Genomic DNA, 25,668 nt, shown 5'->3' with positions numbered 1-25,668 from the left:
TGGGGTCGCCCAGACATAGATCTGTTCGCCGCACACGCAAATGCAAGATGCCCAACCTTCGCTGCCTGGTTTCCACACCCGTTGTCCAAGGGCAATACGATATGGATGAACTGGTCAGGCAGGTTTGCGTACACTTTTCCGCCACTCCCACTCATTCCGCTAGTAGTACGCAAGCTCAAACAACAGTCTCTCAAAATGATCCTAGTTGCTCCCACATGGACGCGGCAACCGTGGTTCACAACACTCCTCAAACTCTCAGTAGTTCCACACCAAAAGCTATGTCTCTCCCCAAGACTGCTGACGCAGAACCATGGAGACATAAGACACCGAGATCCAGCAAAACTGAATCTAGCAATCTGGCTCTTGAAGTCCTAGAGTTCGGTTGCCTTAACCTCCCACCGGACTGCATGAACATTATCAAAGAAGCCAGACGCTCTACTACTAGAGCTTGCTATGCAGCCAAATGGAAGCGATTCGTCATTTACTGCAATAACAACAAAATTGACCCGATAGATGCTTCCATTCCGAACATCATTTGCTATTTACTGCATTTACAAAGATGTAATCTTGCATACTCATCCATCAGATTACATCTGGCTGCCCTCGCCGCCTACCTGCAAAACAGACAACATTTGTCATTGTTTAGAGTACCCGCAATTAAAGCCTTTATGGAAAGCCTTAAAAGGATAATTCTACCCAAACTACCTCCCTCTCCGGTGTGGCACCTAAACATTGTCCTTACTAGACTAATGGGTCCCCCATATGAGCCTTTACACAAATGTAAATTGCAGTTCCTTGCATGGAAAGTAGCTTTCCTCGTCGCAATCACCTCTCTTAGAAGAGTAAGTGAGATCCAGGCTTTAACCATACCAAAACCATTCTTACAAATACATCATAACAAGGTGGTTCTTAGAACAAATCCAAAATTCTTTCCCAAAGTAAACTCTGCTTTCCATCTTAATCAATCTGTAGAGTTACCAGTGTTTTTCCAAAACCCAGACTCCGTAGCAGAGAGAGCTCTTCACACACTTGATGTCAAGAGAGCTTTACTTTATTACATTGACAGGACTTAGCCTTTTAGAAAGACAAACCAACTGTTTGTAGCTTTCTCTCCACCTCATAAAGGAAATCCCATCTCCAAAGCTGGAATCGCCAGGTGGATAGTCAAATGCATTCAAATATGCTACCAAAAGGCAAAATGCACATTAACAATTCCCCCTAGAGCACATTCAACACGCAAACTTTCGGCTTCCATGGCATTCTTAGGGAACATTCCCCTAGAGGACCTTTGTAAAGCAGCGACATGGTCTACTACACACGCCTTCACCAAACACTATTGTGTGGACGTGCAGGCGAAGCAACAGGCTTCTGTAGGCCAGACTGTTCTTAAGACACTTTTCCAAACCACTTCAACAGATACAGGTGACCACTGCTAGGGGAGACACTGCTGTACAGTCAATGCACCAGTATGAATTATGCAGCTCACATGCCTCGAACAGAAAATGCTACTTACCAGCATGCATCTGTTCTTGGCATGTAGATCTGCAGAATATCACACGCCCACCCGCCTCCCCGGTACCTGTATCTGTTCCAGTGTTTTCTTACTTAGATACATTCACATGTACATCTTTTCGGTTTCTTACAAACTCATTTCCCATCATGGTGAAAAACAATCTGAGGATGGAGTCGATGCCCATGCGCACTATCATCCAAGAGAGGAGTCACCTATCTCTTGACTACAAAAGACTTCTTCCAAGTCAACAAGGTGCAAGCATCCGAGCCCAACACCAGATGGCGATCTATGCAACAGTATGATATTCTGCAGCTCTACATGCCAAGAACAGATGCATACTGGTAAGTAGCATTTTCCTTTCCATGCGTCTTTTTTTAGGGCTTATTCCATACCCTCATTTCTTTTCTCAAACATTTCTGTGCCCTACTTCTGTCTAGCTTGTCTCTTTGCCTCTTTTTCCGCTTCAATGTTAAAAACACATTCCCTAATTGGGATTCGCTGTGGGGTCTAAAAGGATTTTTCCTTTGAAAAACCCTTTTTTTAATTACCTGTCATTGGGGGTTTGCCTAATATTTTGCACCAGAGTATTCCTATTGTTTTTGTTTCTGCTGAATGGATTTCAGATTTTTTGGTGTCTCAGATATGGCCTTTTATTCTCTTTGATTGTTCTATGAATTTACATATTATAGTACAATAATCTGTACTGTCCTGTATGGAAGATACAGAAGTTCATTTTAATGGTCTAAAATATGGTTACCTTTATTGGTAGCATTTTAATGGAGTAATATATGCCCACAAGGACTCATGTGGCCCTAGTTCTTACAGGTTACATTGTCTCTCCATTAATGAACAGCTTATGGTAAAATAAATCTATCCATTACTTAAGGCAAGGCCCTGAGTATTTATAAACTAAACTTGTTCACAGTTGTTCATCTCTGAGCCTTCACTCCTCCGCTGAGCATCTTGCCAAAGTACTCCGCTTGAGAAAGTGCAGGTTATGTCGCTGCTCATTCAATGTTCTTACAATAATCGATGGAACTCACTTTTCACAAGTTTAAGAGCTGAAATAATTAATCGTCTTGCATTTATAAAGGGTCTTAAGACCTGGCTCTTTCCCAAATACTGTTTTTTAGTTTAATCCGGCGAGTCTCCATGCTTCTTCTAGTTTAACTCAGTCTAGTATCTGGCTAAGCAGTGCTAGGACACATTCGGGTAGCAATGTGCTCAGTAAGACTCTTTAACAATGTACAGACTAGAACTTGTGAAGTTGCTCATGGGAAATATCACTGCTATCTAGACAGGTCCTACGTACACAATCCAACAGGAGAATATTTAACAGGTTCTGATACACTTGATCTGAAACACAGGTCCCTTTTAAAATTAATAACATTTAGAGTGTTTCCAAACTACTCCACTCAAACCCTGTTAAAGACACTTCCATTGAAATGGACTCAGTCCAGACATCAGTGACTTGTACGCAGCGGAGAGATGACCAGTGCCATGTGGCAACATTAAGATGAATCGCTGGATGCTCGATGGGCATCTGGAGGGTATCGAGGAGTTCCAGAAGTTGATTAAGTAGCTTCCATTCCCTCAATACAATCTTTCAGTGCTGTGAATCAACTGCAAAGCAGCGTGAATGATATATAGAAACACAATAAAACAGGTAGGTTATAAATTATGACGCAAAACAAAAGGCATCATAGCAGTATAATTAAGATGTCCGTTGAGAGCGAATCAAGGAGGAATGAAATTGCTCTTTGTTTTGGTTTAAAATAGTGTTTTCCTTCACACACTCGATGAATAGTTATAATTTTGAACAATGCTGAACCAGAATGTAGCCCATCCTGCTTGATCCAGGCGAATTAGGGAATAATGGAAAGGAAACCCCCAAAATGCAATGGCAGAAGGAAGATTCATGCTCTGTAACTCGAAGACGAATGAGTGCTAAAGCTCATTCAATATACACAAAATCCTACTTAAAATGCAAATCACAAATAATTCGAAGAATAGAGACAAGAAACCTATTTAGTCTCACAGTTCTTAGGAACATTTAGTAACATGCATAATTCGAATGTGAAGCAATGAGCAGAAGCCTAAAGAATTGTAAACTGCCCTTCCTGCAATAGAGTAAAGGCAACAATTAATTCAGAAGACCAAATCCATAAAGAAAGAACCAGGAAAGGCAGAAAGTGGCTCCCTAGGCATACTCCTGCACAACAGCAGTGTCTAGGATTAAACACATACATACCATTTACCCTTGTAGCATTTCCACTCTTTGCAAAGATTTGGATTTTGAAATGTGGAGCAAGTGTAAGTTTTTCTCCCTTCTAATAAACACCCATTAAATTTGAGCGTGATTCCTCCCCATTCCCACCATGCACATGCTTATAATCCTATCCTTGACATAATTACATTTTCAGTGTGGAAAACATCCTGCAAGTACCACTAGACATAGGAGGTTTTCACATATGTTTGCCCTTAGTTTTCACATATGTTTGCAGGTAGTTTTCACATATGTTTGCAGGTAAGACCTCACTGGATTTCTCACAAACCTGGCCTTCACTTTAAATGTGCAAACATAGAAACCCCACATTCTGGTAAAATTCCACCAGTGTTGATTTTGCAAATCAGGATTGGAATTTTATAATCCAAATGCATTAATTTCTGCATCCATAATTATGTGTCCAAAAGGTTTAGAGAATTTAACCGGTGAAAGTGTTAACAGTTACAGTCTCAAAATGTTGCAGAAAAAAGCATACTTATTTTGCAAGTGCACAAAGCAATTGTAAACATTTACCAATGTAGCAACATTCAAATTAGTGCGCTACCAAAAAAGCCAAAAATGTCCTCTAGTATTTCAAAGGAATTGCTCAGCGGAGACAGAGTTACTGAAAATAAGTAGAAACCTAACTAACAGCAAGTTCAAAAGCACAAACTATTAAAAGGCATACTCAGCTCGCCAGTTTAAAAGTTTGGTCCAGGTTCCTTACTAGCCATAGCCACTCCAAATATACTGCCTTATAAATGTAAATCTATGGATATACCGACAATACAGGGCTGGACCAATAAGCTGTGGGAACAGTTGGCAGGGGAAAACTAAGTTGCGACTTTAATGATAATGGGTTCTAAATTCGAAGCCACTTTGCGACTATTGGTGGATTACTTGTCTGTAGGAGGATTGCTTTTCACAAGCCCAAGATCATTGCAATCTTTAAAGCTGACTTATTGCTAAAATCGATGTCAGCTCACAATTGTGATTGTCCTTATAATAATGTCTGATATGTAAGCAAAAGATACCTTACATTTCTTTGTATAGTTGGATGACTCTCATGCTCATTCGTGTGGGTGGGGTGGTGGTATTTTGAGATGTGGAAGGGAGACCTGCTTAGGTTAAAAACTTGTTGCAAGATGCTTAGGACTACAACCCAATAAAATATAGTTGAAAAAAATGCTTGTTAAAAAGAGTTATCAATGAAAAATTCCAAACAGAAGAGTACAAGGAAATGCATTGGTCTGCATGCTAATAAAAACACAAATACTAGGCAGTATTAACACCATATTGATTGTGAGCTTACAGTATATATATATGACAGCATAATTGTTCCAAGTTTTCTTTACACAGTAACACCACTGTATGGTCAGTGGATACATTATGCACTGTAATTCCCTTGCATTGGAAAAAAAGAGCAGTTATTGTGTGACCCAAAGTTATCATGGTGATGAATAACAATGTATTTTATAGAACTTATCTCCTTGTTGTGGCCCACAACGATTGGGAGGGAGAATTAGAAGCACATGATTTTCATATCAGTCCTTGGTGATGCAGAGAGTTTATCTCCTTAAACGTAACCAACTAAAGTTAGATCCAAAAAACAAACACAAAATCAACAAGTGTAACCAGTACAATATTTTGTTTGTGGGATGAGGAGGATCTTATCTTTATTTTATGAATGCCATCTCACCCAGCACTGTCTCTGCTGGTAACCAGTGTCCTTTTGCTGGTTGAATGATAAATTATCACAGTGGTAAGAAGTGTGGGGTTTAAAACCATATTGCCTTAATCCATTGAAATTCCAAGATGATCCTTGAGAGATTACCCCAAAATAATGAACCCATCCGGTACTATTCCCCTAAAATACCATTGAAGAGCAAAATAATTTTATTGTTGACAGCCAATATAATACAAGGGCCTTGTAGGGCACCCAAGGTATGTAAATTGCAAGAAAGTCAACTTTTCCAACAATAGTAACGGATTCATTCCACAGTAAATATATTGCAGGAAAAAATTGAAATTGAAAAAGAAAACTAAAACGATATTGCCACAATATCTCCGTAAAACAAATACCACAGTTCTGAATGGAGGGAAAGAGTTTGCCACCCATAATTACATCTAACAATAGCACTAATAAAATGACGGTCGACTGGTGTCATAGCATTGGTTCCTCAGCGTCGGTCGGGGAGCTATTGACACACTTTACTGTTGACTGCACTACCTCATCTAAGTGTGTTCTCCCATAGACTAAAGTTTATCAGATCATGGTTTGACATATTTTTTTTACATCTGAATTGTAATCTGACTTTGAAACCTAAAATTGAAAACTATTTTCTTATCACCTTTTATTAGTGCACTGTTATTATACTGTGAAAGGATATATTTTATTTTCTCCTACCACTAGCTGGTTCCGACGCCACCTCTGTGTTTCCACTAGACATCAACCATAAAGAAGACACACTTTTCATGGAACAGATAGAGCCTGAAGAAAGAACCACGGGTGAGCATACAAGCACTATAAAACTGCTCCAGATGGAGTATGTGGTCACTGTGCAATGAGTAGAAGTTTTATTGATAACCTTTGCTATATTTATGTACGCAGTTTTAACAAGGCGCAAATGGAAGATCTTAGGTAGAGGGCAGATATACGGTTTAAGGAGTTGAGCTCACGTACATATTGGTTAGGGAAAGTGTTTTGCTGTTGCTTCAAACCTTTAAAAACATAACATTTCTAATGTGATGCTACTTTCAGGGGCATAGTCCTAACACAGAGGTTAAGGAGACATTACAGAAATCCAGTACTATGTCGGACAAAGAGATTAAAGGGCTTGTGTTCTATGGTGTAAGTCATTGAGTACTGCAGTGCATGCTCCTTTGCTGTGTTTGGACTTTAGAGCTCACAACCCTTTCCCAGATGAAGTCACGGTTTAAAGTTAAATACAGATACAGTGCCCAAATTTGGCAATGACGAGAATCCTCTGATAAATCTTTGAACATTTTTTAGTTTAGGGCCAAACATTGCATACAATGCTAAAATTACTACAGGGTGCCAGGCATCTCCAGGCGTTTATTGCTATATATTTGAAAGAAAAGGATGTTGCCTATTGCTTATTACTATGCATTTATTTGAGAATCATCCCAATCATAAAAGCTGTACAAAACAATCATCTTACAGTGTGTGCTGTCAGTGCTACTCAGGATTTTTTAGGTAGTTTGTGACCTGAATCCTTGGAAATAGAAGTAATTTGTTTAGAGATAGCCATGAAGCATCATTATAGCATCCAAGAGTTATTGTTCATTTGATCTTTGTTGTGCTAGTGGTTGTGACGGGCTCAATTATTTTTTTTTCAAACCACCATACACACCTCAGTTCATTATGTTTTTTAGAGCACTTTTTATTAGTTATAACAAAGACACCGTCATAGACTATGAATCCACCATTGTATAAGCATGTCTGCCGCTAAAGTCCCCTAGTCTCCCCACCTCCTCCCCCCCATGAGTCTCAGACATCCATAAACTAGGTAGCAATAATAACCCCTTTTTCCTCCCATCCGCCTTCCTGCAGCTCATCTAATTCACTCATCCCAAAATATCCTGATGTCTACATCACTGAAGTGGAATCAAGCCTCCAGTTTCACCAAGGGGAACCCTCTGTATTGTGCCCAAGTTGCCCATATTCTGTGGTGTTTCTGTGGGAAGCCTAAGGCGGTGTAAATGAGAATTTCCAGACTCATGCATTTGTCTAGACTCGCCTTCCAGGTCTCTAAGGGGCGTATGTATGAAGCCTAATTCCCATTCGCAAACGGGCCGATTCTCAGAATTGTCCCGTTTGCAAATGGGAAAAAGTCCTTTGGGATGTATCAACCCAAAAGGCCCTCGCAATTTAGAGAATCGCAAAATTTGCGATTCGCTATTTTGCTAATGCATTTAAGGAATCGCAAATTGCAATTCCTTAAATGCAATGCAGGAAGCATCCAAGTTGTGCGATTTTGCCCTAAGAAATCGCAAATTACCACCAACTTCAAGTTTGTGGTAATTTGCGATTTCTTTGAAAAATGCACTTTTTTTGGTGGTATGTATGTACACCATATGTGCACACATACATATTTCAGGGGTGCAACAGGGTGTCCTTTTGACACCCTTGCACCCTTGAAATTGCATTCGCAATTTGTGACTTCTTTACAGGGGAATCCCGATAGGACTGATGGACTCGTTTCATTTACTCCATCTTGTCTCCTCAATATTTCCTAATCGATGAGGATCATCAACACAATCAACAGATACGTTGGTTCAGTTTACACTAATTTAGAAATCTGCATTAGAAATAGTCTATGACACAGAAGGGAATTTTGATTTTCACTAGTGTGATATGACCCAGTGCCTTTTGGTCTAACCTGGGTAACTCTCTTCTTTTTGATCCTGATTCTACTGAGCTCGAACATGTATACAGTGCAGAGGATCTCCATGTCTTGTTAGAAACACTGAAATCCTACTTTCAGTCTTTTTTCCCATGATTTTTCAGTGTTTTTCATATTTTGATATGTTTTCGTGTAATTGGTGTCCCAAGGGTGGATTGCCTTGGTCTAGAGAGGCTACTGCCTCCCTCCGTGAAAATATAAATAGGGCCCTAGTGCAGGGATTGAAGGAGAAAGAAATACTTTTCATGCAACTGCATTCTCCATTTTCAGAAAAATTAAACAAAAAGGATAATTTGAAAATGCCTCTACCATTCCAGTCCTGTAATTGCACCGATATTATTTCATTTCACAGGAGGTTTACGAATGTGTGACCAGGTAAAAGCATAATATTCCTCTAGTTTTATTCCACAGGCAGTGAGTGGTCTTAACACAGAGGTGTAAGAAATTTTCGCTATTGTCTGAGTATTGACCATGAACATTATAGTTAGGGGTTTGGTGGCTTCCATTTATTACAGATTCTAGGGCTGTGTGCCAAATAGATTTGCCATTACTGTCAACTCCACTCCCACAATCAAAGCGAATCTTGTAGCTCCCCCCTGACAATCACAACTCCGCATTGCCATTGTCTCCTCATCAGATGCAAGTGACTACTGTTGTGTTCACCTCTAAAATGCAGATTCTGCTTTCTCTGCACGCCAACCCCACAGGGGCCCATTCCCAACCAGCCCATCTGGAAGAAGTGCCCGATTCGATTGCTGACACAGCAGTCTTTGAGCAACAGAGACAGGCATCTTCCTTACAAGCGTTTTATAGCTCTGACAAGCTGGCAAGGTGGGTGAGGGTAATAAACCCTTGTCACGGACATCTTCTGTGACACACATATCAATCCTGGAAAGGTCAACCCAGCCTTCCATCTTCTGAGGTTGTTAAACTGAGTACCGTTATGTAATAAAAGAAATATCAATCATTTACAATACCCAAGGATACAAGAACTGTGATACGAAGCAGAAAGTAAGTTATCATTTTTATGATAACTATTATTATGATTGTTATTACTATATCATCTCATAGTAGAGTCTTTTTGTTGGATAGTAAAATCAGGTCACAATCCGCTTTTGACAAGAATGGGGATAAAAGCGCCATCTTTAAGATGTTGGACATGTTCACATTCTTGGAGAGTCTTGTTGTGAGAAGTTGGCCTGATATGTAGTGCTCACTATTCTAGTGATCACTGTGTATCATTCCAAACGACCCTTATTGATGATTGGTTGTAAGTCAACCTTATAGACCAGCTATCCTAGTAGCGTGGATACGAGGAGTCTTAGGCTAAACTCTAGAGGGCGTGTTAAGCCAGCTGTTTACCATCACATATACCCCTTGAACACCAAGTGAAAGGACACCACACAAGTTGTTATGAAAATAAAGGATATTTATTTATAACGAGACTACCCTGGCTCTTTATGAGTCAGGGAGCTAAGCACAATACAAAACTCTTAGGAAAATACTTCTGGTTGCACAATTTACACAAATGCCCGAGGGCACGAAACCATTACACTGCAAGTGGAACGGGAGAAGTTAGAAAGTCTAAAGTTACTGATTCCGGAGTGGTCCGATCAGTGGGACTAAACGAAAAAGGAACTGGACACTTGTAAAGCGAACCTGCGATGGAGCACCGAAATGCTCGAGTTACCTAGCCCAGAGGCTGCGGCTGTGGAAGGTTCGGCAAGATGTCGGAAGTCCTCGTTGTAGTCTCAGGAGCCTGAAAGAAGAGTTGCTGGCAGGCGACCAGTGTCGATGTTCAGCGAGATCCAAGCCTGGATCGGTGATGAAGGAAACCTGAAAGCAGAGGGGACTCAGTTCTCAACCGCTAGCCAGCGATCGTGGGGGTACCGGGAGGGTACCGGCTGAAGTCACCTCGACCAGGTGAGTGGATGACGTCGGACTCGGCTGTTCCTCGGACCAGGAGGCGCGGCGGCGACCAGGATGGAGGGCGAGCTGTCCCACGAAGGTGTCTGCTGTCGATGATGCTGGGCCCAGGAATGGGGCAGCGGATCTTGGCAGTGGCAAACCCACACGGTGGAGTCAAGGCGGCGTCTGGAGTGGACTAGGAGGGTCCGTGGTACTCCTCTGTTGAAGGGGAGCAAGAGCCAGTCTGGAGCAACCAGACTAGTGATGAAACAATCGTGGTGCGTCGTGAAGAGGGCCACAAGCCGGTCGGCAAGTGGTCGAACAACGCGGTGAACAGCAAGGAGCGGAAGGGCCCCCACGCAGATCTCGTGGATGCTGGGGAGGCAGACTTCGGTGCTGGAGCTGCTCAGGGTTAGGGCTTCTCAAACCCTAGGTGCACTCACTCGAGGGTCCCTCGGTGGGCGTGCTAGATAAGCGTCGTGCCGGTTCTGAAGATGGCCGGTCCCGCAGGTCTCGTCACACCTACGACTCTCAGCTGGGCTGATGAGGTAGGTAAAAGGTCAGAGATGGCAGGGACTCGGGTCTCGTCGAGCTGGGCAGTCTTGATCCGTAGGAGAGACTTACAGCAAACCGCAAGCGCTTAGGTGGTGCCTGCTGGTGCAGGGTGGCTACTCCTTAGCCACAAGGGAGAGTCTTCAGAAATAGTCAAGAGTTCCTTTCGTGGAAAGTAGTTCAAGATTCAGAATTATCCCATTTGGGAAGGGGACTCGCTCCTACCTTTATTCTAAGAAAAGGGGCTGGCCCGTGACTAGGTTCTACCTATGGGTGGAGCCAGGAGGGGGGTGGTTACACCCCTATCCTTTGTCCGGCTTCGCCCCAGCTCAGGGGCTGGTGTGCCCCCGAAACTGGTTTGAGCCGGGCTATACACAGTGAGCACCGGGGTGCCACTTGCAATCACCTTCCTTTCAGCCCTGCCTACCTGGGATACACAAACCCTGTCTGGGATGGTGCTAACACCGCCCTCGACAGGAAACCCTTTGTCCAAGCTCCCCTCGCTGGAAGGTCTCCCAGCAGCAGGAGGTCAGACTTGTGTCTGGTGGCAGCATCCATTTTGTGATGCTGAGGCTTGAGTCAACTTTAACCGGGGTTCAAGGTTACTTCCATGTCGTGCCCCTCTAAAAGGGGGGAATGCTAACCCCGTCGCCAGAACTGGCGAGGGGTTCGTATTCCCATTCGTATGACACCTTACTCGACATGTGTAGGTGATGCGATGCCAAAGTTAGCAAATAACCGCGAGGATTATCATGCATTTAAAAGTAGTTGGCCCGCGTCACCATGGAACGGCTATTAGGACTTGGTTCCGCAAGCCGTCGACGGGCTCAGCTCGCGCCAGAGCACCGTCCCACATGATTCCCTGCACTCTGCCTTCAGGATTGATAAGGCCTGCCATAGGAGTGACTGATAGGAACCCATGTGTCCATTTTAGGGTTAGGTGTAGGAATACTACACCTATAGCAACGGGTGATTACACCACGTTGCCCCAGCTGTCGTGCAGCCAGTTGTGTCAGATTTGGGCGGCCATTCCAGGGGTGGCATAATACATGCTGCAGCCCCTGGTAGGCCCTGGGTACCCCGATGCCCTGGATACCTGGGGTATGCTGAGACAGGGACTGACAAGGCGGCCCAGTTCCAATTGGTGGATGCACCTAATGTACATGTGTGTTAATTTCGAGAGAGAACAGCTAGGCTGTGGGTCTGATTGGCAGGCCCACAGCCGGGGAAAGTCGTAAACCAATGAAGCAAAAGCAAAAAATCTGGGTGATCATAGGATTGCAGACCCTACTCTCCTACATGACCCCCCCCCCCAAACTTTGGGACAATAAGCTAACCTTGACCAGGTGAGTCTTCTTGCTCTAAGTGGAAATACCTGGAGAGCCCATCTGCATTGCCATGATCAGTGCCAGGTCTATGCTCCACTGTGAAGTCCATCCCCTGTAGGGAAATGGACCACCTAAGTAGTTTGGGGTTTTCACCCTTCATTTGATTTAGCCACAAGAGGGGCTTATGGTCGGTCTGAATCTTGAAGTGAGTGCCAAACAAGTATGGCCTCAACTTCTTCAGGGCCCAAACCACAGCAAAGGCCTCCCTCTCAATAGCTGACCAATTCTTCTCTCTGGGGGTCAGCCTCCTGCTAATAAAAGCTGTGGGCTGGTCATGACCATCAAAATTCAGTTGAGATAGAACAGCTCCCACACCCAGCTCCGAAGCGTCTGTTTGGACAATGAATGGTCTGGAGTAGTCTGGACTCTTTAGGATAGGTGCTGTGCACATGGCCTGCTTTAGGTCATCAAATGCCTTCTGACAGCTTGCTGTCCACTGAACTTTTTTTGGCATCTTTTTACTTGTCAGGTCGTTTAACGGGGTCACAATGGATCCATAATTTCTGACAAATTTCCGGTAATAACCAGTCAGGCCCAAGAAAGCTCGAACCTGAGTCTGGGTGGTTGGAGGAGCCCAGTCCTGGATGGCCTGTATTTTGCTCTCCAATGGTTGAACCTGGCCTCCACCTACAAGGTGGCCCAGGTATACAACCTGTGTCTGCCCTATCTGGCACTTAGTGGCCTTGATAGTGAGGCCTGCCTTTTGCAGGGCCTCTAACACTTTCCTCAGGTGGACCAGGTGATCCTCCCAGGTGGAGCTAAAGACAGCGATATCGTCCAGATACGCCGCGCAGAAGTCGTCCAACCCAGTGAGAACTCGATTCACCAGCCTTTGGAAGGTGGCAGGTGCATTTTTCAAACCAAAGGGCATTACCACGAACTGATAATGCCCACCTGGGGTTGAAAATGCTGTTTTGGGCTTGGCCTCCTCAGCTAACCTGATTTGCCAATACCCAGCTGTCAGGTCAAACGTACTTAAGTAGCTGGCCGAAGCCAACCGGTCGATAAGTTCGTCTGCTCTTGGTATTGGGTGGGCGTCAGTCTTAGTGACTGCATTGAGACCTCTGTAGTCCACGCAAAACCTCATCTCTTTCTTACCGCCCTGGGTGTGAGATTTCGGCACGAGAACTACGGGACTAGCCCAGGGGCTGTCCGAGGGTTCAATGACTCCCAGCTCCAACATTTTCTGCATCTCCGTCTTGATGCAGTCTCTGACATGATCAGGTTGCCGATAGATTTTACTCTTTACGGGCAGACTGTCCCCAGTGTCGACCTCATGGGTACACCAATTGGTCTGACTGGGCGTCAGAGAGAACATATGTCGAAAGGATTGAAGAACCTGTTTACAATCCTTTTGTTGATGTCCAGAGAGGCTGCCACAAAAGACAACACCATCGACTGACCCATCGTCAGGGTTCTGAGTGAGCAGGTCCGGGAGAGGGTCACTCTCCTCCTCCTGTCCCTCATCTGTGGCCATGAGCAAGCCCATGCCCTCCCTGTCGACATATGCCTTGAGCCTGTTTACATGGAGCACCCTGTGGGGGCTCCGGGGAGTTCCCAGGTCTACCAAGTAGGTGACCTCTCCCTTTTGCTCAATGATCGTGTGGGGCCCAGACCATTTGTCTTTGAGTGCTGCCGGGGCCACTGGCTCCAGCACCCACACCTTCTGTCCAGGCTGGTACACAGTCAGGACAGCCTTTTGGTCGTGCCAAGCTTTCTGTAATTCTTGGCTCGCCTCAAGGTTTTTAGACGCCTTTTCCATGTACTCCGCCATCCGCGAGCGGAGACCGAGTACATAGTCCACAATGTTCGATGCCGGCTTTCTGAGAGGTCTCTCCCATCCTTCCTTTACCAAACAAAGGGGTCCCCTTACAGGATGTCCGAACAGAAGCTCAAAAGGGCTGTAGCCAACCCCCTTCTGCGGGACCTCTCTGTAGGCGAACAAGAGGCAGGGTATCAGGACATCCCATCTCCGCCGAAGCTTTTCAGGTAGTCCGTGAATCATCCCATTTAGGGTCCTGTTGAATCTCTCAACAAGCCCATTGCATTGTGGGTGATAGGGTGTGGTGAACTTGTAGTTGACACCACACTCCTTCCACATTGCAGTCAGATATCCCGACATGAAGTTTGCACCTCTGTCTGAGACGACCTCCTTAGGGAAGCCCACTCTGGAGAACACTCTAAGTAGGGCCCGTGCCACCACAGGTGCTGTCGTGGTCCTAAGTGGAATAGCTTCAGGATACCTAGTGGCGTGGTCCACCACCACCAGTATAAACTTGTGCCCTGATGCTGTCTGGGGTTCCATTGGTCCGACAATGTCGATCCCCACTCGTTCAAAGGGTACCCCCACCACCGGTAGTGGTATGAGGGGGGCCTTTGTCGTGCCACCTGACTTGCCACTGGCTTGGCAAGTGACACAGGAGCGGCAAAACTCCTTCGTATCTTCGGACATGTGGGGCCAGTGAAAGTGTGGAACAATCCTGTCCCAAGTCTTATTCTGGCCTAAGTGACCTGCAAGGGGAATCTCGTGGGCCAAGGTAAGAAGGAAACCTCTCAGAGACAAGGGGATGACCAGCCTCCTGGTCGCACCAGGTTTGGGGTCTCTTGCCTCGGAGTACAGGAGTCCATCGTCCCAGTACACCTTGTGGGTACCTGTGGCGTTCCCTGCAGCCTCAGCAGCAGCCTGCTGTCTGAGGGCTTCAAGGGAGGGGCAGTCTAACTGTGCCTTCCCCAGGTCTTCCCTGGAGGGTCCCCCTGAGCCCAGAAACTCAACCGGACCAGGTTCAAGCTCTTTCGGCTCAGTTTCCCTCAGTTCTTTAAGGTCAGCCTCCTCAGAGACTTGATCCACGACCTGGGGCAAGGGGGAAGGCGAAGCCTTACCCTTACTGCTCCTCTTCTTGGAAGGTGTCTGGTCCGTTCTTCCAGGATCCAGCACCTGTTCAGTGGGGCATCTTTTGGCCTGTGACCTGGTCACAGCAAGGACATGTGCTGGCAAGCCTAACATTTCCATGTGAGTCCTCTGCTCCACTTCTGACCATTGTGACGTTTCCAAATCATTGCCCAACAGACATTCTACGGGGAGGTCTGAACTAACCACAACCTTTTTCGGGCCACTTACCCCTCCCCAGGAGAAATCAACAACCGCCATACTGTGATTGGTAGTGACGTTGCTGGCATTGGTCACTAGGTAACTGGTACCTAGCATGATCTGTCCAGGGTCCACAAAGTTAGGCGTCACCATGGTGACACTGGCACAAGTGTCCCTGTAGGCCTGAGCCACTTTTCCATTAATCAAAGGTGTCTGTCTGTATTTGCCCAAAGTATTGGGACTGGCATCAGGGGACATATCCATATCCCCTGTACAGACAAGGACGGCCTGAGTGAGTGTGCCGACTAAGTCGTCACTCCCCTCGGTTCCCAAGGTTAACCCAACTAGTGCCTTGGGAGGCGCACTACCACTGCTGACTGTACTAGGGGGTGCAGGTGCCTTAGGGGCTGCAGTGGCAGGAGTTTGCCCTCCTTTCTTGGTGCACTCACTAAACCAGTGAGTCTTACTTTTACAGTATTGGCACCACCTTTTTGACTGGCCTTCTTGAGTCTTCTTCTTCTGTGAAGCCTGACCCCCACCCTCTTTGGTTTGTTGGGGACCTGTCGAAGACTTCTGGTCATTTTGTTCGTTCTTGTTACTACCCTTTCGGTCTGCTTTCTTCTGACCACCCTGGTTCTGGTTCTGGTTCTGCTTGACCCTTGTTCTGACCCATCTGTCTGCCTTCTTTCCCAATTCTTGGGGAGAGGTCAGATCCGAGTCGACAAGGTGCTGATGCAACAATTGGTTCTGACAGTTGTTTAAAATCTGTTCTCGCATGATAAGATTGTACAATCCTGTGTAATCAGTAACCTTGCTACCCAGCAACCAGCCTTCCAAAGCCTTAGTGGCACAATCGACAAAGTCAGTCCAATCCTGAGACTGAATTTTCTGGGTGTCCCGGAACAGCACCCGGTACTGTTCCGTGGTTAAGCCGAACCCATCAATCAGTGTGTTCTTCAGGACTTGGTAGTTGTTAGCATCCTCAGCTCTAGTAGTGAGGAGCTTGTCCCTTCCTTTACCTTCAAAGGAAAGCCACAGTATAGCTGCCCACTGACTTGGGGGGACGCACTGGACAGTGCAGGCCCTCTCCAAGGCAGTTATCCACTTGTGGATGTCGTCCCCTTGTTTAAAGGGGGGCACTATTTTACTCAGGTGTCTAGTGTCTATACCCCTGTCTTTCTCTCTATTGAGAATGCTGCCACCAGTGGGATCTAACCCACTTAACTTCTGCTCTCGGGCCAGGGCAAGTCTTTCTTTGGCGAGGGCAAGTTCTTCCCGCTCGATCCTCAGATTGACTTCCCTCATCTTCGCTTCATGCTCCCTTCTCTGAGGGGACGTCATTCCTCTCTGAGAAGATGCCTGAGAGACATGTGTATGAACCGATCTGCCAGAGCCTCTGGAGAGAGACCTAGCTCGTCCGTTCCCAATGTTAGGCCTGCTTGAGCGTGGGCCCGGGGCTCCCCCAGTTCCATTCTCATGCCTGCTTAAGTTGGTCCTTGTAAGCCTGCCGACTACCACTGGACCTTTGTCTGCCTCGTCTCCTGATAACTCCTCCTCGTCCTCCTCCTCTGTGTGGAGGTCGAGGTCGGGGTCACCGAGGGTTCCCTCTAAGGGAGGCATGTTCCCATCAGCACTGGGGGGACCTGTATTAGAGGACCTCCTAGCATCGTACGCCTCTAAGAGACCTATCAGAATTGCGATGGTAGGGTTAGAACCCTGGTTTAGCTTCCTGGAGGCACACAGTTGTCTCATCTCCTTAAAGCTAAGAGTTGCATATCGTGACACGACCTGTGGAGGGTCACTGACCACTAAGGGAGTCTGCGAAGACTCTCCGTGGACCGACATGTTTTTCTAGTGAGGTGTAAGTGATGCACCTACCTACACTATGTGTTTACCTACTGATCCCTTGCTAAGAGTTGTAGTCAGGGTGTGCTAAGCCCTGTTACACTACAACAGCCGGTTCAGTAGAACTCGGAGTATTCTAAGTTAAGTTATATGTACCTGGGTACTTATGTGATCTTTCACTGCGATATTCTTAGGATACATGTGTGGTAAAACAACAGCAAGCTCAAATCCCACCGCTGCCACCAATGTGAGAAGTTGGCCTGATATGTAGTGCTCACTATTCTAGTGATCACTGTGTATCATTCCAAACGACCCTTATTGATGATTGGTTGTAAGTCAACCTTATAGACCAGCTATCCTAGTAGCGTGGATACGAGCAGTCTTAGGCTAAACTCTAGAGGGCGTGTTAAGCCAGCTGTTTACCATCACATATACCCCTTGAACACCAAGTGAAAGGACACCACACAAGTTGTTATGAAAATAAAGGATATTTATTTATAACGAGACTACCCTGGCTCTTTATGAGTCAAGGAGCTAAGCACAATACAAAACTCTTAGGAAAATACTTCTGGTTGCACAATTTACACAAATGCCCGAGGGCACGAAACCATTACACTGCAAGTGGAACGGGAGAAGTTAGAAAGTCTAAAGTTACTGATTCCGGAGTGGTCCGATCAGTGGGACTAAACGAAAAAGGAACTGGACACTTGTAAAGCGAACCTGCGATGGAGCACCGAAATGCTCAAGTTACCTAGCCCAGAGGCTGCGGCTGTGGAAGGTTCGGCAAGATGTCGGAAGTCCTCGTTGTAGTCTCAGGAGCCTGAAAGAAGAGTTGCTGGCAGGCGACCAGTGTCGATGTTCAGCGAGATCCAAGCCTGGATCGGTGATGAAGGAAACCTGAAAGCAGAGGGGACTCAGTTCTCAACCGCTAGCCAGCGATCGTGGGGGTACCGGGAGGGTACCGGCTGAAGTCACCTCGACCAGGTGAGTGGATGACGTCGGACTCGGCTGTTCCTCGGACCTGGAGGCGCGGCGGCGACCAGGATGGAGGGCGAGCTGTCCCACGAAGGTGTCTGCTGTCAATGATGCTGGGCCCAGGAATGGGGCAGCGGATCTTGGCAGTGGCAAACCCACGCGGTGGAGTCAAGGCGGCGTCTGGAGTGGACTAGGAGGGTCCGTGGTACTCCTCTGTTGAAGGGGAGCAAGAGCCAGTCTGGAGCAACCAGACTAGTGATGAAACAATCGTGGTGCGTCGTGAAGAGGGCCACAAGCCGGTCGGCAAGTGGTCGAACAATGCGGTGAACAGCAAGGAGCGGAAGGGCCCCCACGCAGATCTCGTGGATGCTGGGGAGGCAGACTTCGGTGCTGGAGCTGCTCAGGTTTAGGGCTTCTCAAACCCTAGGTGCACTCACTCGAGGGTCCCTCGGTGGGCGTGCTAGATAAGCGTCGTGCCGGTTCTGAAGATGGCCGGTCCCGCAGGTCTCGTCACACCTACGACTCTCAGCTGGGCTGATGAGGTAGGTAAAAGGTCAGAGATGGCAGGGACTCGGGTCTCGTCGAGCTGGGCAGTCTTGATCCGTAGGAGAGACTTACAGCAAACCGCAAGCGCTTAGGTGGTGCCTGCTGGTGCAGGGTGGCTACTCCTTAGCCACAAGGGAGAGTCTTCAGAAATAGTCAAGAGTTCCTTTCGTGGAAAGTAGTTCAAGATTCAGAATTATCCCATTTGGGAAGGGGACTCGCTCCTACCTTTATTCTAAGAAAAGGGGCTGGCCCGTGACTAGGTTCTACCTATGGGTGGAGCCAGGAGGGGGGTGGTTACACCCCTATCCTTTGTCCGGCTTCGCCCCAGCTCAGGGGCTGGTGTGCCCCCGAAACTGGTTTGAGCCGGGCTATGCACAGTGAGCACCGGGGTGCCACTTGCAATCACCTTCCTTTCAGCCCTGCCTACCTGGGATACACAAACCCTGTCTGGGATGGTGCTAACACCGCCCTCGACAGGAAACCCTTTGTCCAAGCTCCCCTCGCTGGAAGGTCTCCCAGCAGCAGGAGGTCAGACTTGTGTCTGGTGGCAGCATCCATTTTGTGATGCTGAGGCTTGAGTCAACTTTAACCGGGGTTCAAGGTTACTTCCATGTCGTGCCCCTCTAAAAGGGGGGAATGCTAACCCCGTCGCCAGAACTGGCGAGGGGTTCGTATTCCCATTCGTATGACACCTTACTCGACATGTGTAGGTGATGCGATGCTAAAGTTAGCAAATAACCGCGAGGATTATCATGCATTTAAAAGTAGTTGGCCCGCGTCACCATGGAACGGCTATTAGGACTTGGTTCCGCAAGCCGTCGACGGGCTCAGCTCGCGCCAGAGCACCGTCCCACATGATTCCCTGCACTCTGCCTTCAGGATTGATAAGGCCTGCCATAGGAGTGACTGATAGGAACCCATGTGTCCATTTTAGGGTTAGGTGTAGGAATACTACACCTATAGCAACGGGTGATTACACCACGTTGCCCCAGCTGTCGTGCAGCCAGTTGTGTCAGATTTGGGCGGCCATTCCAGGGGTGGCATAATACATGCTGCAGCCCCTGGTAGGCCCTGGGTACCCCGATGCCCTGGATACCTGGGGTATGCTGAGACAGGGACTGACAAGGCGGCCCAGTTCCAATTGGTGGATGCACCTAATGTACATGTGTGTTAATTTCGAGAGAGAACAGCTAGGCTGTGGGTCTGATTGGCAGGCCCACAGCCGGGGAAAGTCGTAAACCAATGAAGCAAAAGCAAAAAATCTGGGTGATCATAGGATTGCAGACCCTACTCTCCTACACTTGTTTACCGTGGTAGCTGGAGGGGAAAAAAAGGAGTAATTTGCTGATCAACACAGGAGAAAAGGCAAGCCCTGCTGTCTCCAGTTTAGGCTCAATTCCTACATTGATATTGCATTTCACTTGCAGATAAAAAAGCATAGGACAGGTGTTAGGCAGTGCACTGTTCTTTAGATGAACAGTCAGTTTGCAAAGAAAGTGAGCCTTTGGTCCACACTGTTTGTTCATATAGAACATGGTTGCTTTGTTGTCTTTAAGGATTGTGACACTTCCCCCTCCAGGTGGGGAAGAAATAATTTCAGTCCCTGAAACATGTGTTGTTTTGTCCAAATGAGCCATTTGGAGCTTCTTTTACTGGTCGGACCAAAGACTGTGCATTCAAGTTGTGTCAGTGTGGGGAGGCGGTTGTCATCATTCATTTAACAGTAGATGGTGGAAAAGTTCGACCTTTTAGATGATTTTCTTACTGCCAGTACTGTGGGAGAGGTGGTTCTCAATTTTATTTGGGATGAGAATTAAAATGAGGATTTTCCTGGACAACAACTCTCAAAGTTGGTCCTATACAGGGCTGTATATCTGTCCTTTTCAGACAAGCGAGGGGAACTATATAGCTGCATGAGTCTATGAGGCGTAGCAGGCTCTGAAACTACAATACCAAAGTCTTAACGCCAGGTAGGCAATTGTTTCAGCAACTCCTCACTTTGACAACAAATAGACCATTCCCAATGAAGTATTTAGAAGAGTCTATAAACTATAACCTTTTGGCAAGAACAGGCTCTGTCTTTTTGGCCTTTATGGAACATCCTAAGTTGTGAAAGATGTTGGACACCATCGGTAAATTCTAGACCATTTTTCCAGAGATTGGGCCCTTGTTAAGGTAAGGTTATAGTTGAACTTCCAGGAGGCGAAGATGGGAGGCTATACAGAAAGAATGTTTGTGAACACCCTACGAACTGAACTGAGAGCAAATGGGAGGCATCTCTACTGCTGTTGGAGAGAACTTTTTTACAATCACCAGGTATTGCTAATATCTTTTTTTGAAGGGGCAACGCAAGTAGGTAGGTATCCAGATGGTCATCTGTCCCGTTTTATGTATTTATTTAACAGATGTCTTTAGTACAGCTGTACCTAAATCCTTTAGTGTTTTTACAATGAACAACAGAAATGGCATCAAACATGAAAAATGAGGCATAGATATTATGGAGACGTTGTCATCTTTTAACAGATGCCGGCTTGTTCAAATAGATGGAAGAGATGAATCTTTAGATGATTTTTGAAAGGGACGGTCTTTGATCTCTGATTTAGCACCTTCAGTATTTGCCTGAAGGTAACCTGGAAAAATCTCAGTTCATACATATCAATAATAGGACTGATAGCTTGGTCATTTTGGAAATTATGACATTTCTGGAGTGCAACCCAAGGTCCTTCTCCTGATGAGACAGATCTCTTAGAAGTAGACCCTTTTCAATCTCCTGGGAAAACTCTAGATATCATTCTTGAAATTTTGGAGTGCAGGTAGGTGGACCTGGAAAGTGGTTCAAAAAGTGAATTTACAGAATTACTTTCAGAACCCATTGGTCTTGCATGATGGAATGAAAGTAGAAAGTCACCCTCCCGCTGCGTGCACAACTTCTGGTACAGAAGGGAGAGACACTCTTTGAAAGAAGTAACGGAGATGTTTTTAAGGATCCTGAACGGTATCCTTCCAGAATACTGAGTTACAAAAATATCTTAGCAATCATTTAGACAGCAGAAATATACACAGGTAGATATAGATTTATTATAATTAACTCCACCTATATGTCAAGATATATATCTTCGTGGTACATGGATGTGGAGTTAAGAATAGTAAATTCATATTTACTGATAAATACCTATCTTCACAATATTTTTATAGCATGATTTTTTATGGTCATTTACATAACATAGAACCATCCTGTTGCAGTGGGAGACTGATCAATAGACTTGATCTTGGTGTCCGATCTACTCTTACTCGAAGTTCCCAGTAAAGCAGATGTTTACTTTCCATTAGGAGCTTTAATTACCTTTCTTGGAAGGCTTGTAAACTCTAATTTATTAGTTTGAAATAGTGAAGGATTTAGGTAACGCTACTCTAATTTTTTCATTTCGTAAGACCCTCCTCAGTAAGACGTTATGAATAAACTGTCAAAAGATAAATTCATTCACTTATTGTGGAAGTCCCTTGGAGTGTACTAAGGTGTGAGTCAAGGACGCCTGCTGAGCTGGTCATAGTGATGAATGGATTTTGGGTGCATCAGAGTGAATGATGGGAACTAAATGCTTTTAGCTTCGTCCACATTAGGCAGCAAATGTCCATCTGGCATGTTTTGAGAATCCATGTGTTGATCAATCTTGCTTGCAGCCTCAGCTCTTTGTCATTGCTTGTGGCCCTTATGGGCTCTGAAGCCTGCCATGAATCCCTGTTAGAACTACCCAAGACATCTCCTGATCCCTGCCACTCTGACCACTTGACCTTCCCCACTCAGCTTTGATGCTTTTGCGACCAGGTGCATTCTCTGTCCAGTCTTTAACACTGAACATGCTGACAGCCATATAATTTGACTATGCTATGCCCTGGGCTCCTGGTGCAAATGCACTGGTCATCCGTCTGGGAAGATATCTTCATTATGTCAATGTGGATTTTGTTTTAATAGCTGTGTACCGCTGCACACAGCAGTTGTTAAAGAATCATGTTGGGTGCAAGTGCACTTAGGATGCATGTTAGAGGTGGTAAGAGGAGTATGCTCTACAAGCGTCTTTAGCATCAGTACCCTATTTTGCATATTTCCAGCTCTGCTCGAAAGCTAATAATATTCTTCCACTTGTCTATAGAGACTGCATATAGCTACAGGCCTCACTGTAACAAAACAGAAATTATTGTATAAGAAGCTTAAGTTTGTTAATTCTTTGATAGGTTTATAACATGTAGAAAATTAATAACACATTTCATTCACTTGTAATAGAAGCTGGAGGATTGCAAAGACCAAGAACAGCGGAGGATTCTATGAAATGTTCTGAAGACAGACTGCTTGGCAGAGCTTCAGAAGTTAAAGTGAATGTGCACCAAGGTTTCCACAGAGGAATGGACTCTAGAAATCAGCCAATAACAGAACACAATTGGGAGTTTCAAGGAGAGAATACTGCACTTTTCCAGTTGGGTTTCAATAACCCTACTTGTTTCATTTTGCACCAGGGAACTCCTACAGCAGAGTTACCAAATAGATATAATGAATGTCAAAGTAATCGAAGGAATACAAAATGTCTTACTCGTATTCCAAACCTTCAGCGAAACCAGCGACCATACACATGCACTGAATGTAACAAAAGCTTCAGTCAAAAAGGAAATCTAAGTGCACACAGGAGAATACATACAGGTGAAAAACCATACTCTTGTGCTGACTGTCAAAAAAGGTTCAGCCGGAGAAGCAACCTTAATGAGCACCGTTTACTGTTACACACTATAGTAAGACCATTCAAATGTACTGAATGTGACAGAAGCTTCACTCGGAAAAGCCGTCTTGATACACACAGAAGACTTCATTCTTGAATTCAGCCTACATGGAAATCATTGCCATCAAGTGAATCTGCAAATTGACAAAAGGATGATGTTATCAAAAACCCAAAAATGTCAAAAGGGAGACAAAAAGAATGCCAAGAGACAGCAAACCCCAGAAGGGAGCACAGTCAGTATAAGACTACACCCCAGCCACAGAAGAGTTTCTTGATGCTGGTGTCAATAAGAAGTTTATGATTTCTAAAAAGAAAATGTTGAAGAGGAGTAGAAAGAAGGACCAAAAGAAACAGATGGGTAGTGTTTCTTAGGAGTATTGTAAGTGATGGGAACAGTAGGGCAGTGATCGAGTATACATTGTATGAACATATTATATGAGCAAGAGTGAAACTACTTTGTAAATTAATGCAATTGCTTCAGTCCCAAAATCTAATTTGAGTATAGCAAAACCGACATTAGAAAAGTACTGTTTACTGCCTCACAGAATAGGTGTAATGTTCACTTTAAATAAGGTAAAAGTTAATTAGATATTTAGAGCGACTAGACTAGACATAGACATGTAATACTACAGTACAAAGTTTAAATTTGAGTTTATTACCACAGTACAGCAAAATCTACACTGGAAGAACAGTTGTTACTGCCTCACAGATTGCAAGCAGCTATTAATTTACACAGGCAATCAACTCTCCTAATAGTCATAGATACTTCTCAATATGATTTTACCATACTGCACAAATGTAACCTCTTGCATCCTGGTTTATAATTAAATACCCTTTATTGAAACAAATATACATAAATCAATGTCTTTGCATAAACCATATATGTAGATGCACATAGTGTCATTTGTATTTATTTATTACCGTTGTTTAGGAAGGGGAAGAGCACGACTCATGGCCCCTAAACACTGTTAGCAATGGTAATAATGGCATATTTAATTCTTCGTGTTTTAAGTATATGATCACGGTTGAGTGCTTTTATTGCACAACAAGCAGTGTCATAAACTCTACATTTCACAGAGAACCTTAAAATATGGGAGATGTGTAATGTTTTCCAGTGAAATACTGATCGCATCATCATAGTGACTGCCGCAAACCACTCTGCAGAGCTTTATACCATTATCAGAGACCCAGGGATTATGCAGTAAGATTATCCAAACTATGCAGTAAAGTTATTTGAATTATTCTGAAAACACAAATTATACAGCCTTTTCTCTAGCCATGTTATTTCGTCAATTTGGGCTAGAAACAACCTTTTTTGTGAAATCTACAATTTTAGCAAATTTAGGCAACTGTAATACGTCCATAAACGTGGTAAAACCTGCAGCCACAGAGTGGCATAAATCTACTGACTCTCAGGAGAGACAATTGTTTCATCAACAATAATTTAATGTAATTAACACTTAAACATTCTATGTCCAATTCATGCCCATTGTTGGCTGCATTGGAAGAAAATAGCTTTATATTTCTATTGAGGGTTTTAACCACTTTTAATACCCTGAGCAGAAGACAGAAATGCTTCACAAGATGTGATCCTAAAACCAAATGTTCCACAGAATGTGATTTCTTTTTTTTAATATATCAAAATGTATCATCCTTTGTTTTTAATACAATACATGCAAAACAGTAATTTCTCAGAAAAAAATGGCCCATGCTGTTTCATGATATGGGGGAGGTGTGTGGCAAATTGTCAGCCTCCAAGTGGAAAAGAGCTTCTTTTAATATAAATTATTTTATAGCTGTAAATAATGAAATGTGCAAAATGGTAAATAAATAGAAGTTACAAAAAGTGCTTTGTGTGCAAGCTTATAATTTGCCCAGAAAATGGTTATAATAGTGATTGTCCAATTGCAACTGCCTATGCTTGGTAAATTGTGACAGTATTAATTTGCTTAGTGGACTGTAATATTTCTATTTGCTGTAGGAAAGTCCTCAAAGCCCTGAAATGATTTAATTGATTGTCTTTTGTCAAGTTGTTTGCTGGCCATGAAAATATGGTAAGACTGAATGCAGATAAGTCATGAGGAAGTAGCAATGTGTCAATTATGATGCTAAGTGTTTAACCAGTCTGTATGAATTCATATTCTCCACACTGCTTACATGGTGCCCCATTAGTAACATCAAGGTTTAGCGTATTAATATAACATACATTTGGATAGGTTTACAAATGCTGATAGTAATGTATCTATCTTGTTTCATTTCAACAGGAAATGAAGACCTATGACTTAATGCTTTTTTTTGTAAAGGTGATTTGTGATCTTTAATGGTTTTGCTTTATTTTTCGTCTTGCTCTTGCATTTGTTTGCTTAGTCTTCTCTTTACTTCCAGTATCAA

The 25,668-nt window shown here is 44.7% G+C and overlaps 1 protein-coding gene across 3 annotated transcripts in view; it reads left to right on the top strand.

Annotated features, from left to right (window-relative positions):
- LOC146861858 (uncharacterized) overlaps positions 1–25,123 on the top strand; it is a 93,655-nt gene extending 68,532 nt beyond the window's left edge. For 2 of the 3 annotated variants that reach the window (XM_085641035.1, XM_085641036.1), the window contains exons 7-8: positions 6,193–6,288; positions 22,791–25,123. In XM_085641035.1, coding sequence (XP_085497161.1) covers positions 6,193–6,288; positions 22,791–23,374 — 680 coding nt within the window. In that variant the 3' untranslated portion in view covers positions 23,375–25,123. The remainder of the gene's footprint in view (positions 1–6,192; positions 6,289–22,790) is intronic. The other variant, XM_085641037.1, reaches the window with a different exon arrangement.
- Positions 25,124–25,668: the final 545 nt, after the last annotated feature.

Source organism: Triturus cristatus, chromosome 2_2 (genome assembly GCF_964204655.1).
Source record: "Triturus cristatus chromosome 2_2, aTriCri1.1, whole genome shotgun sequence".
NCBI lineage: Eukaryota > Metazoa > Chordata > Amphibia > Caudata > Salamandridae > Triturus > Triturus cristatus.
The sequence above is the reverse complement of the archived record's forward strand: the minus strand, read 5'-3'. Positions and strand labels throughout refer to the sequence as shown.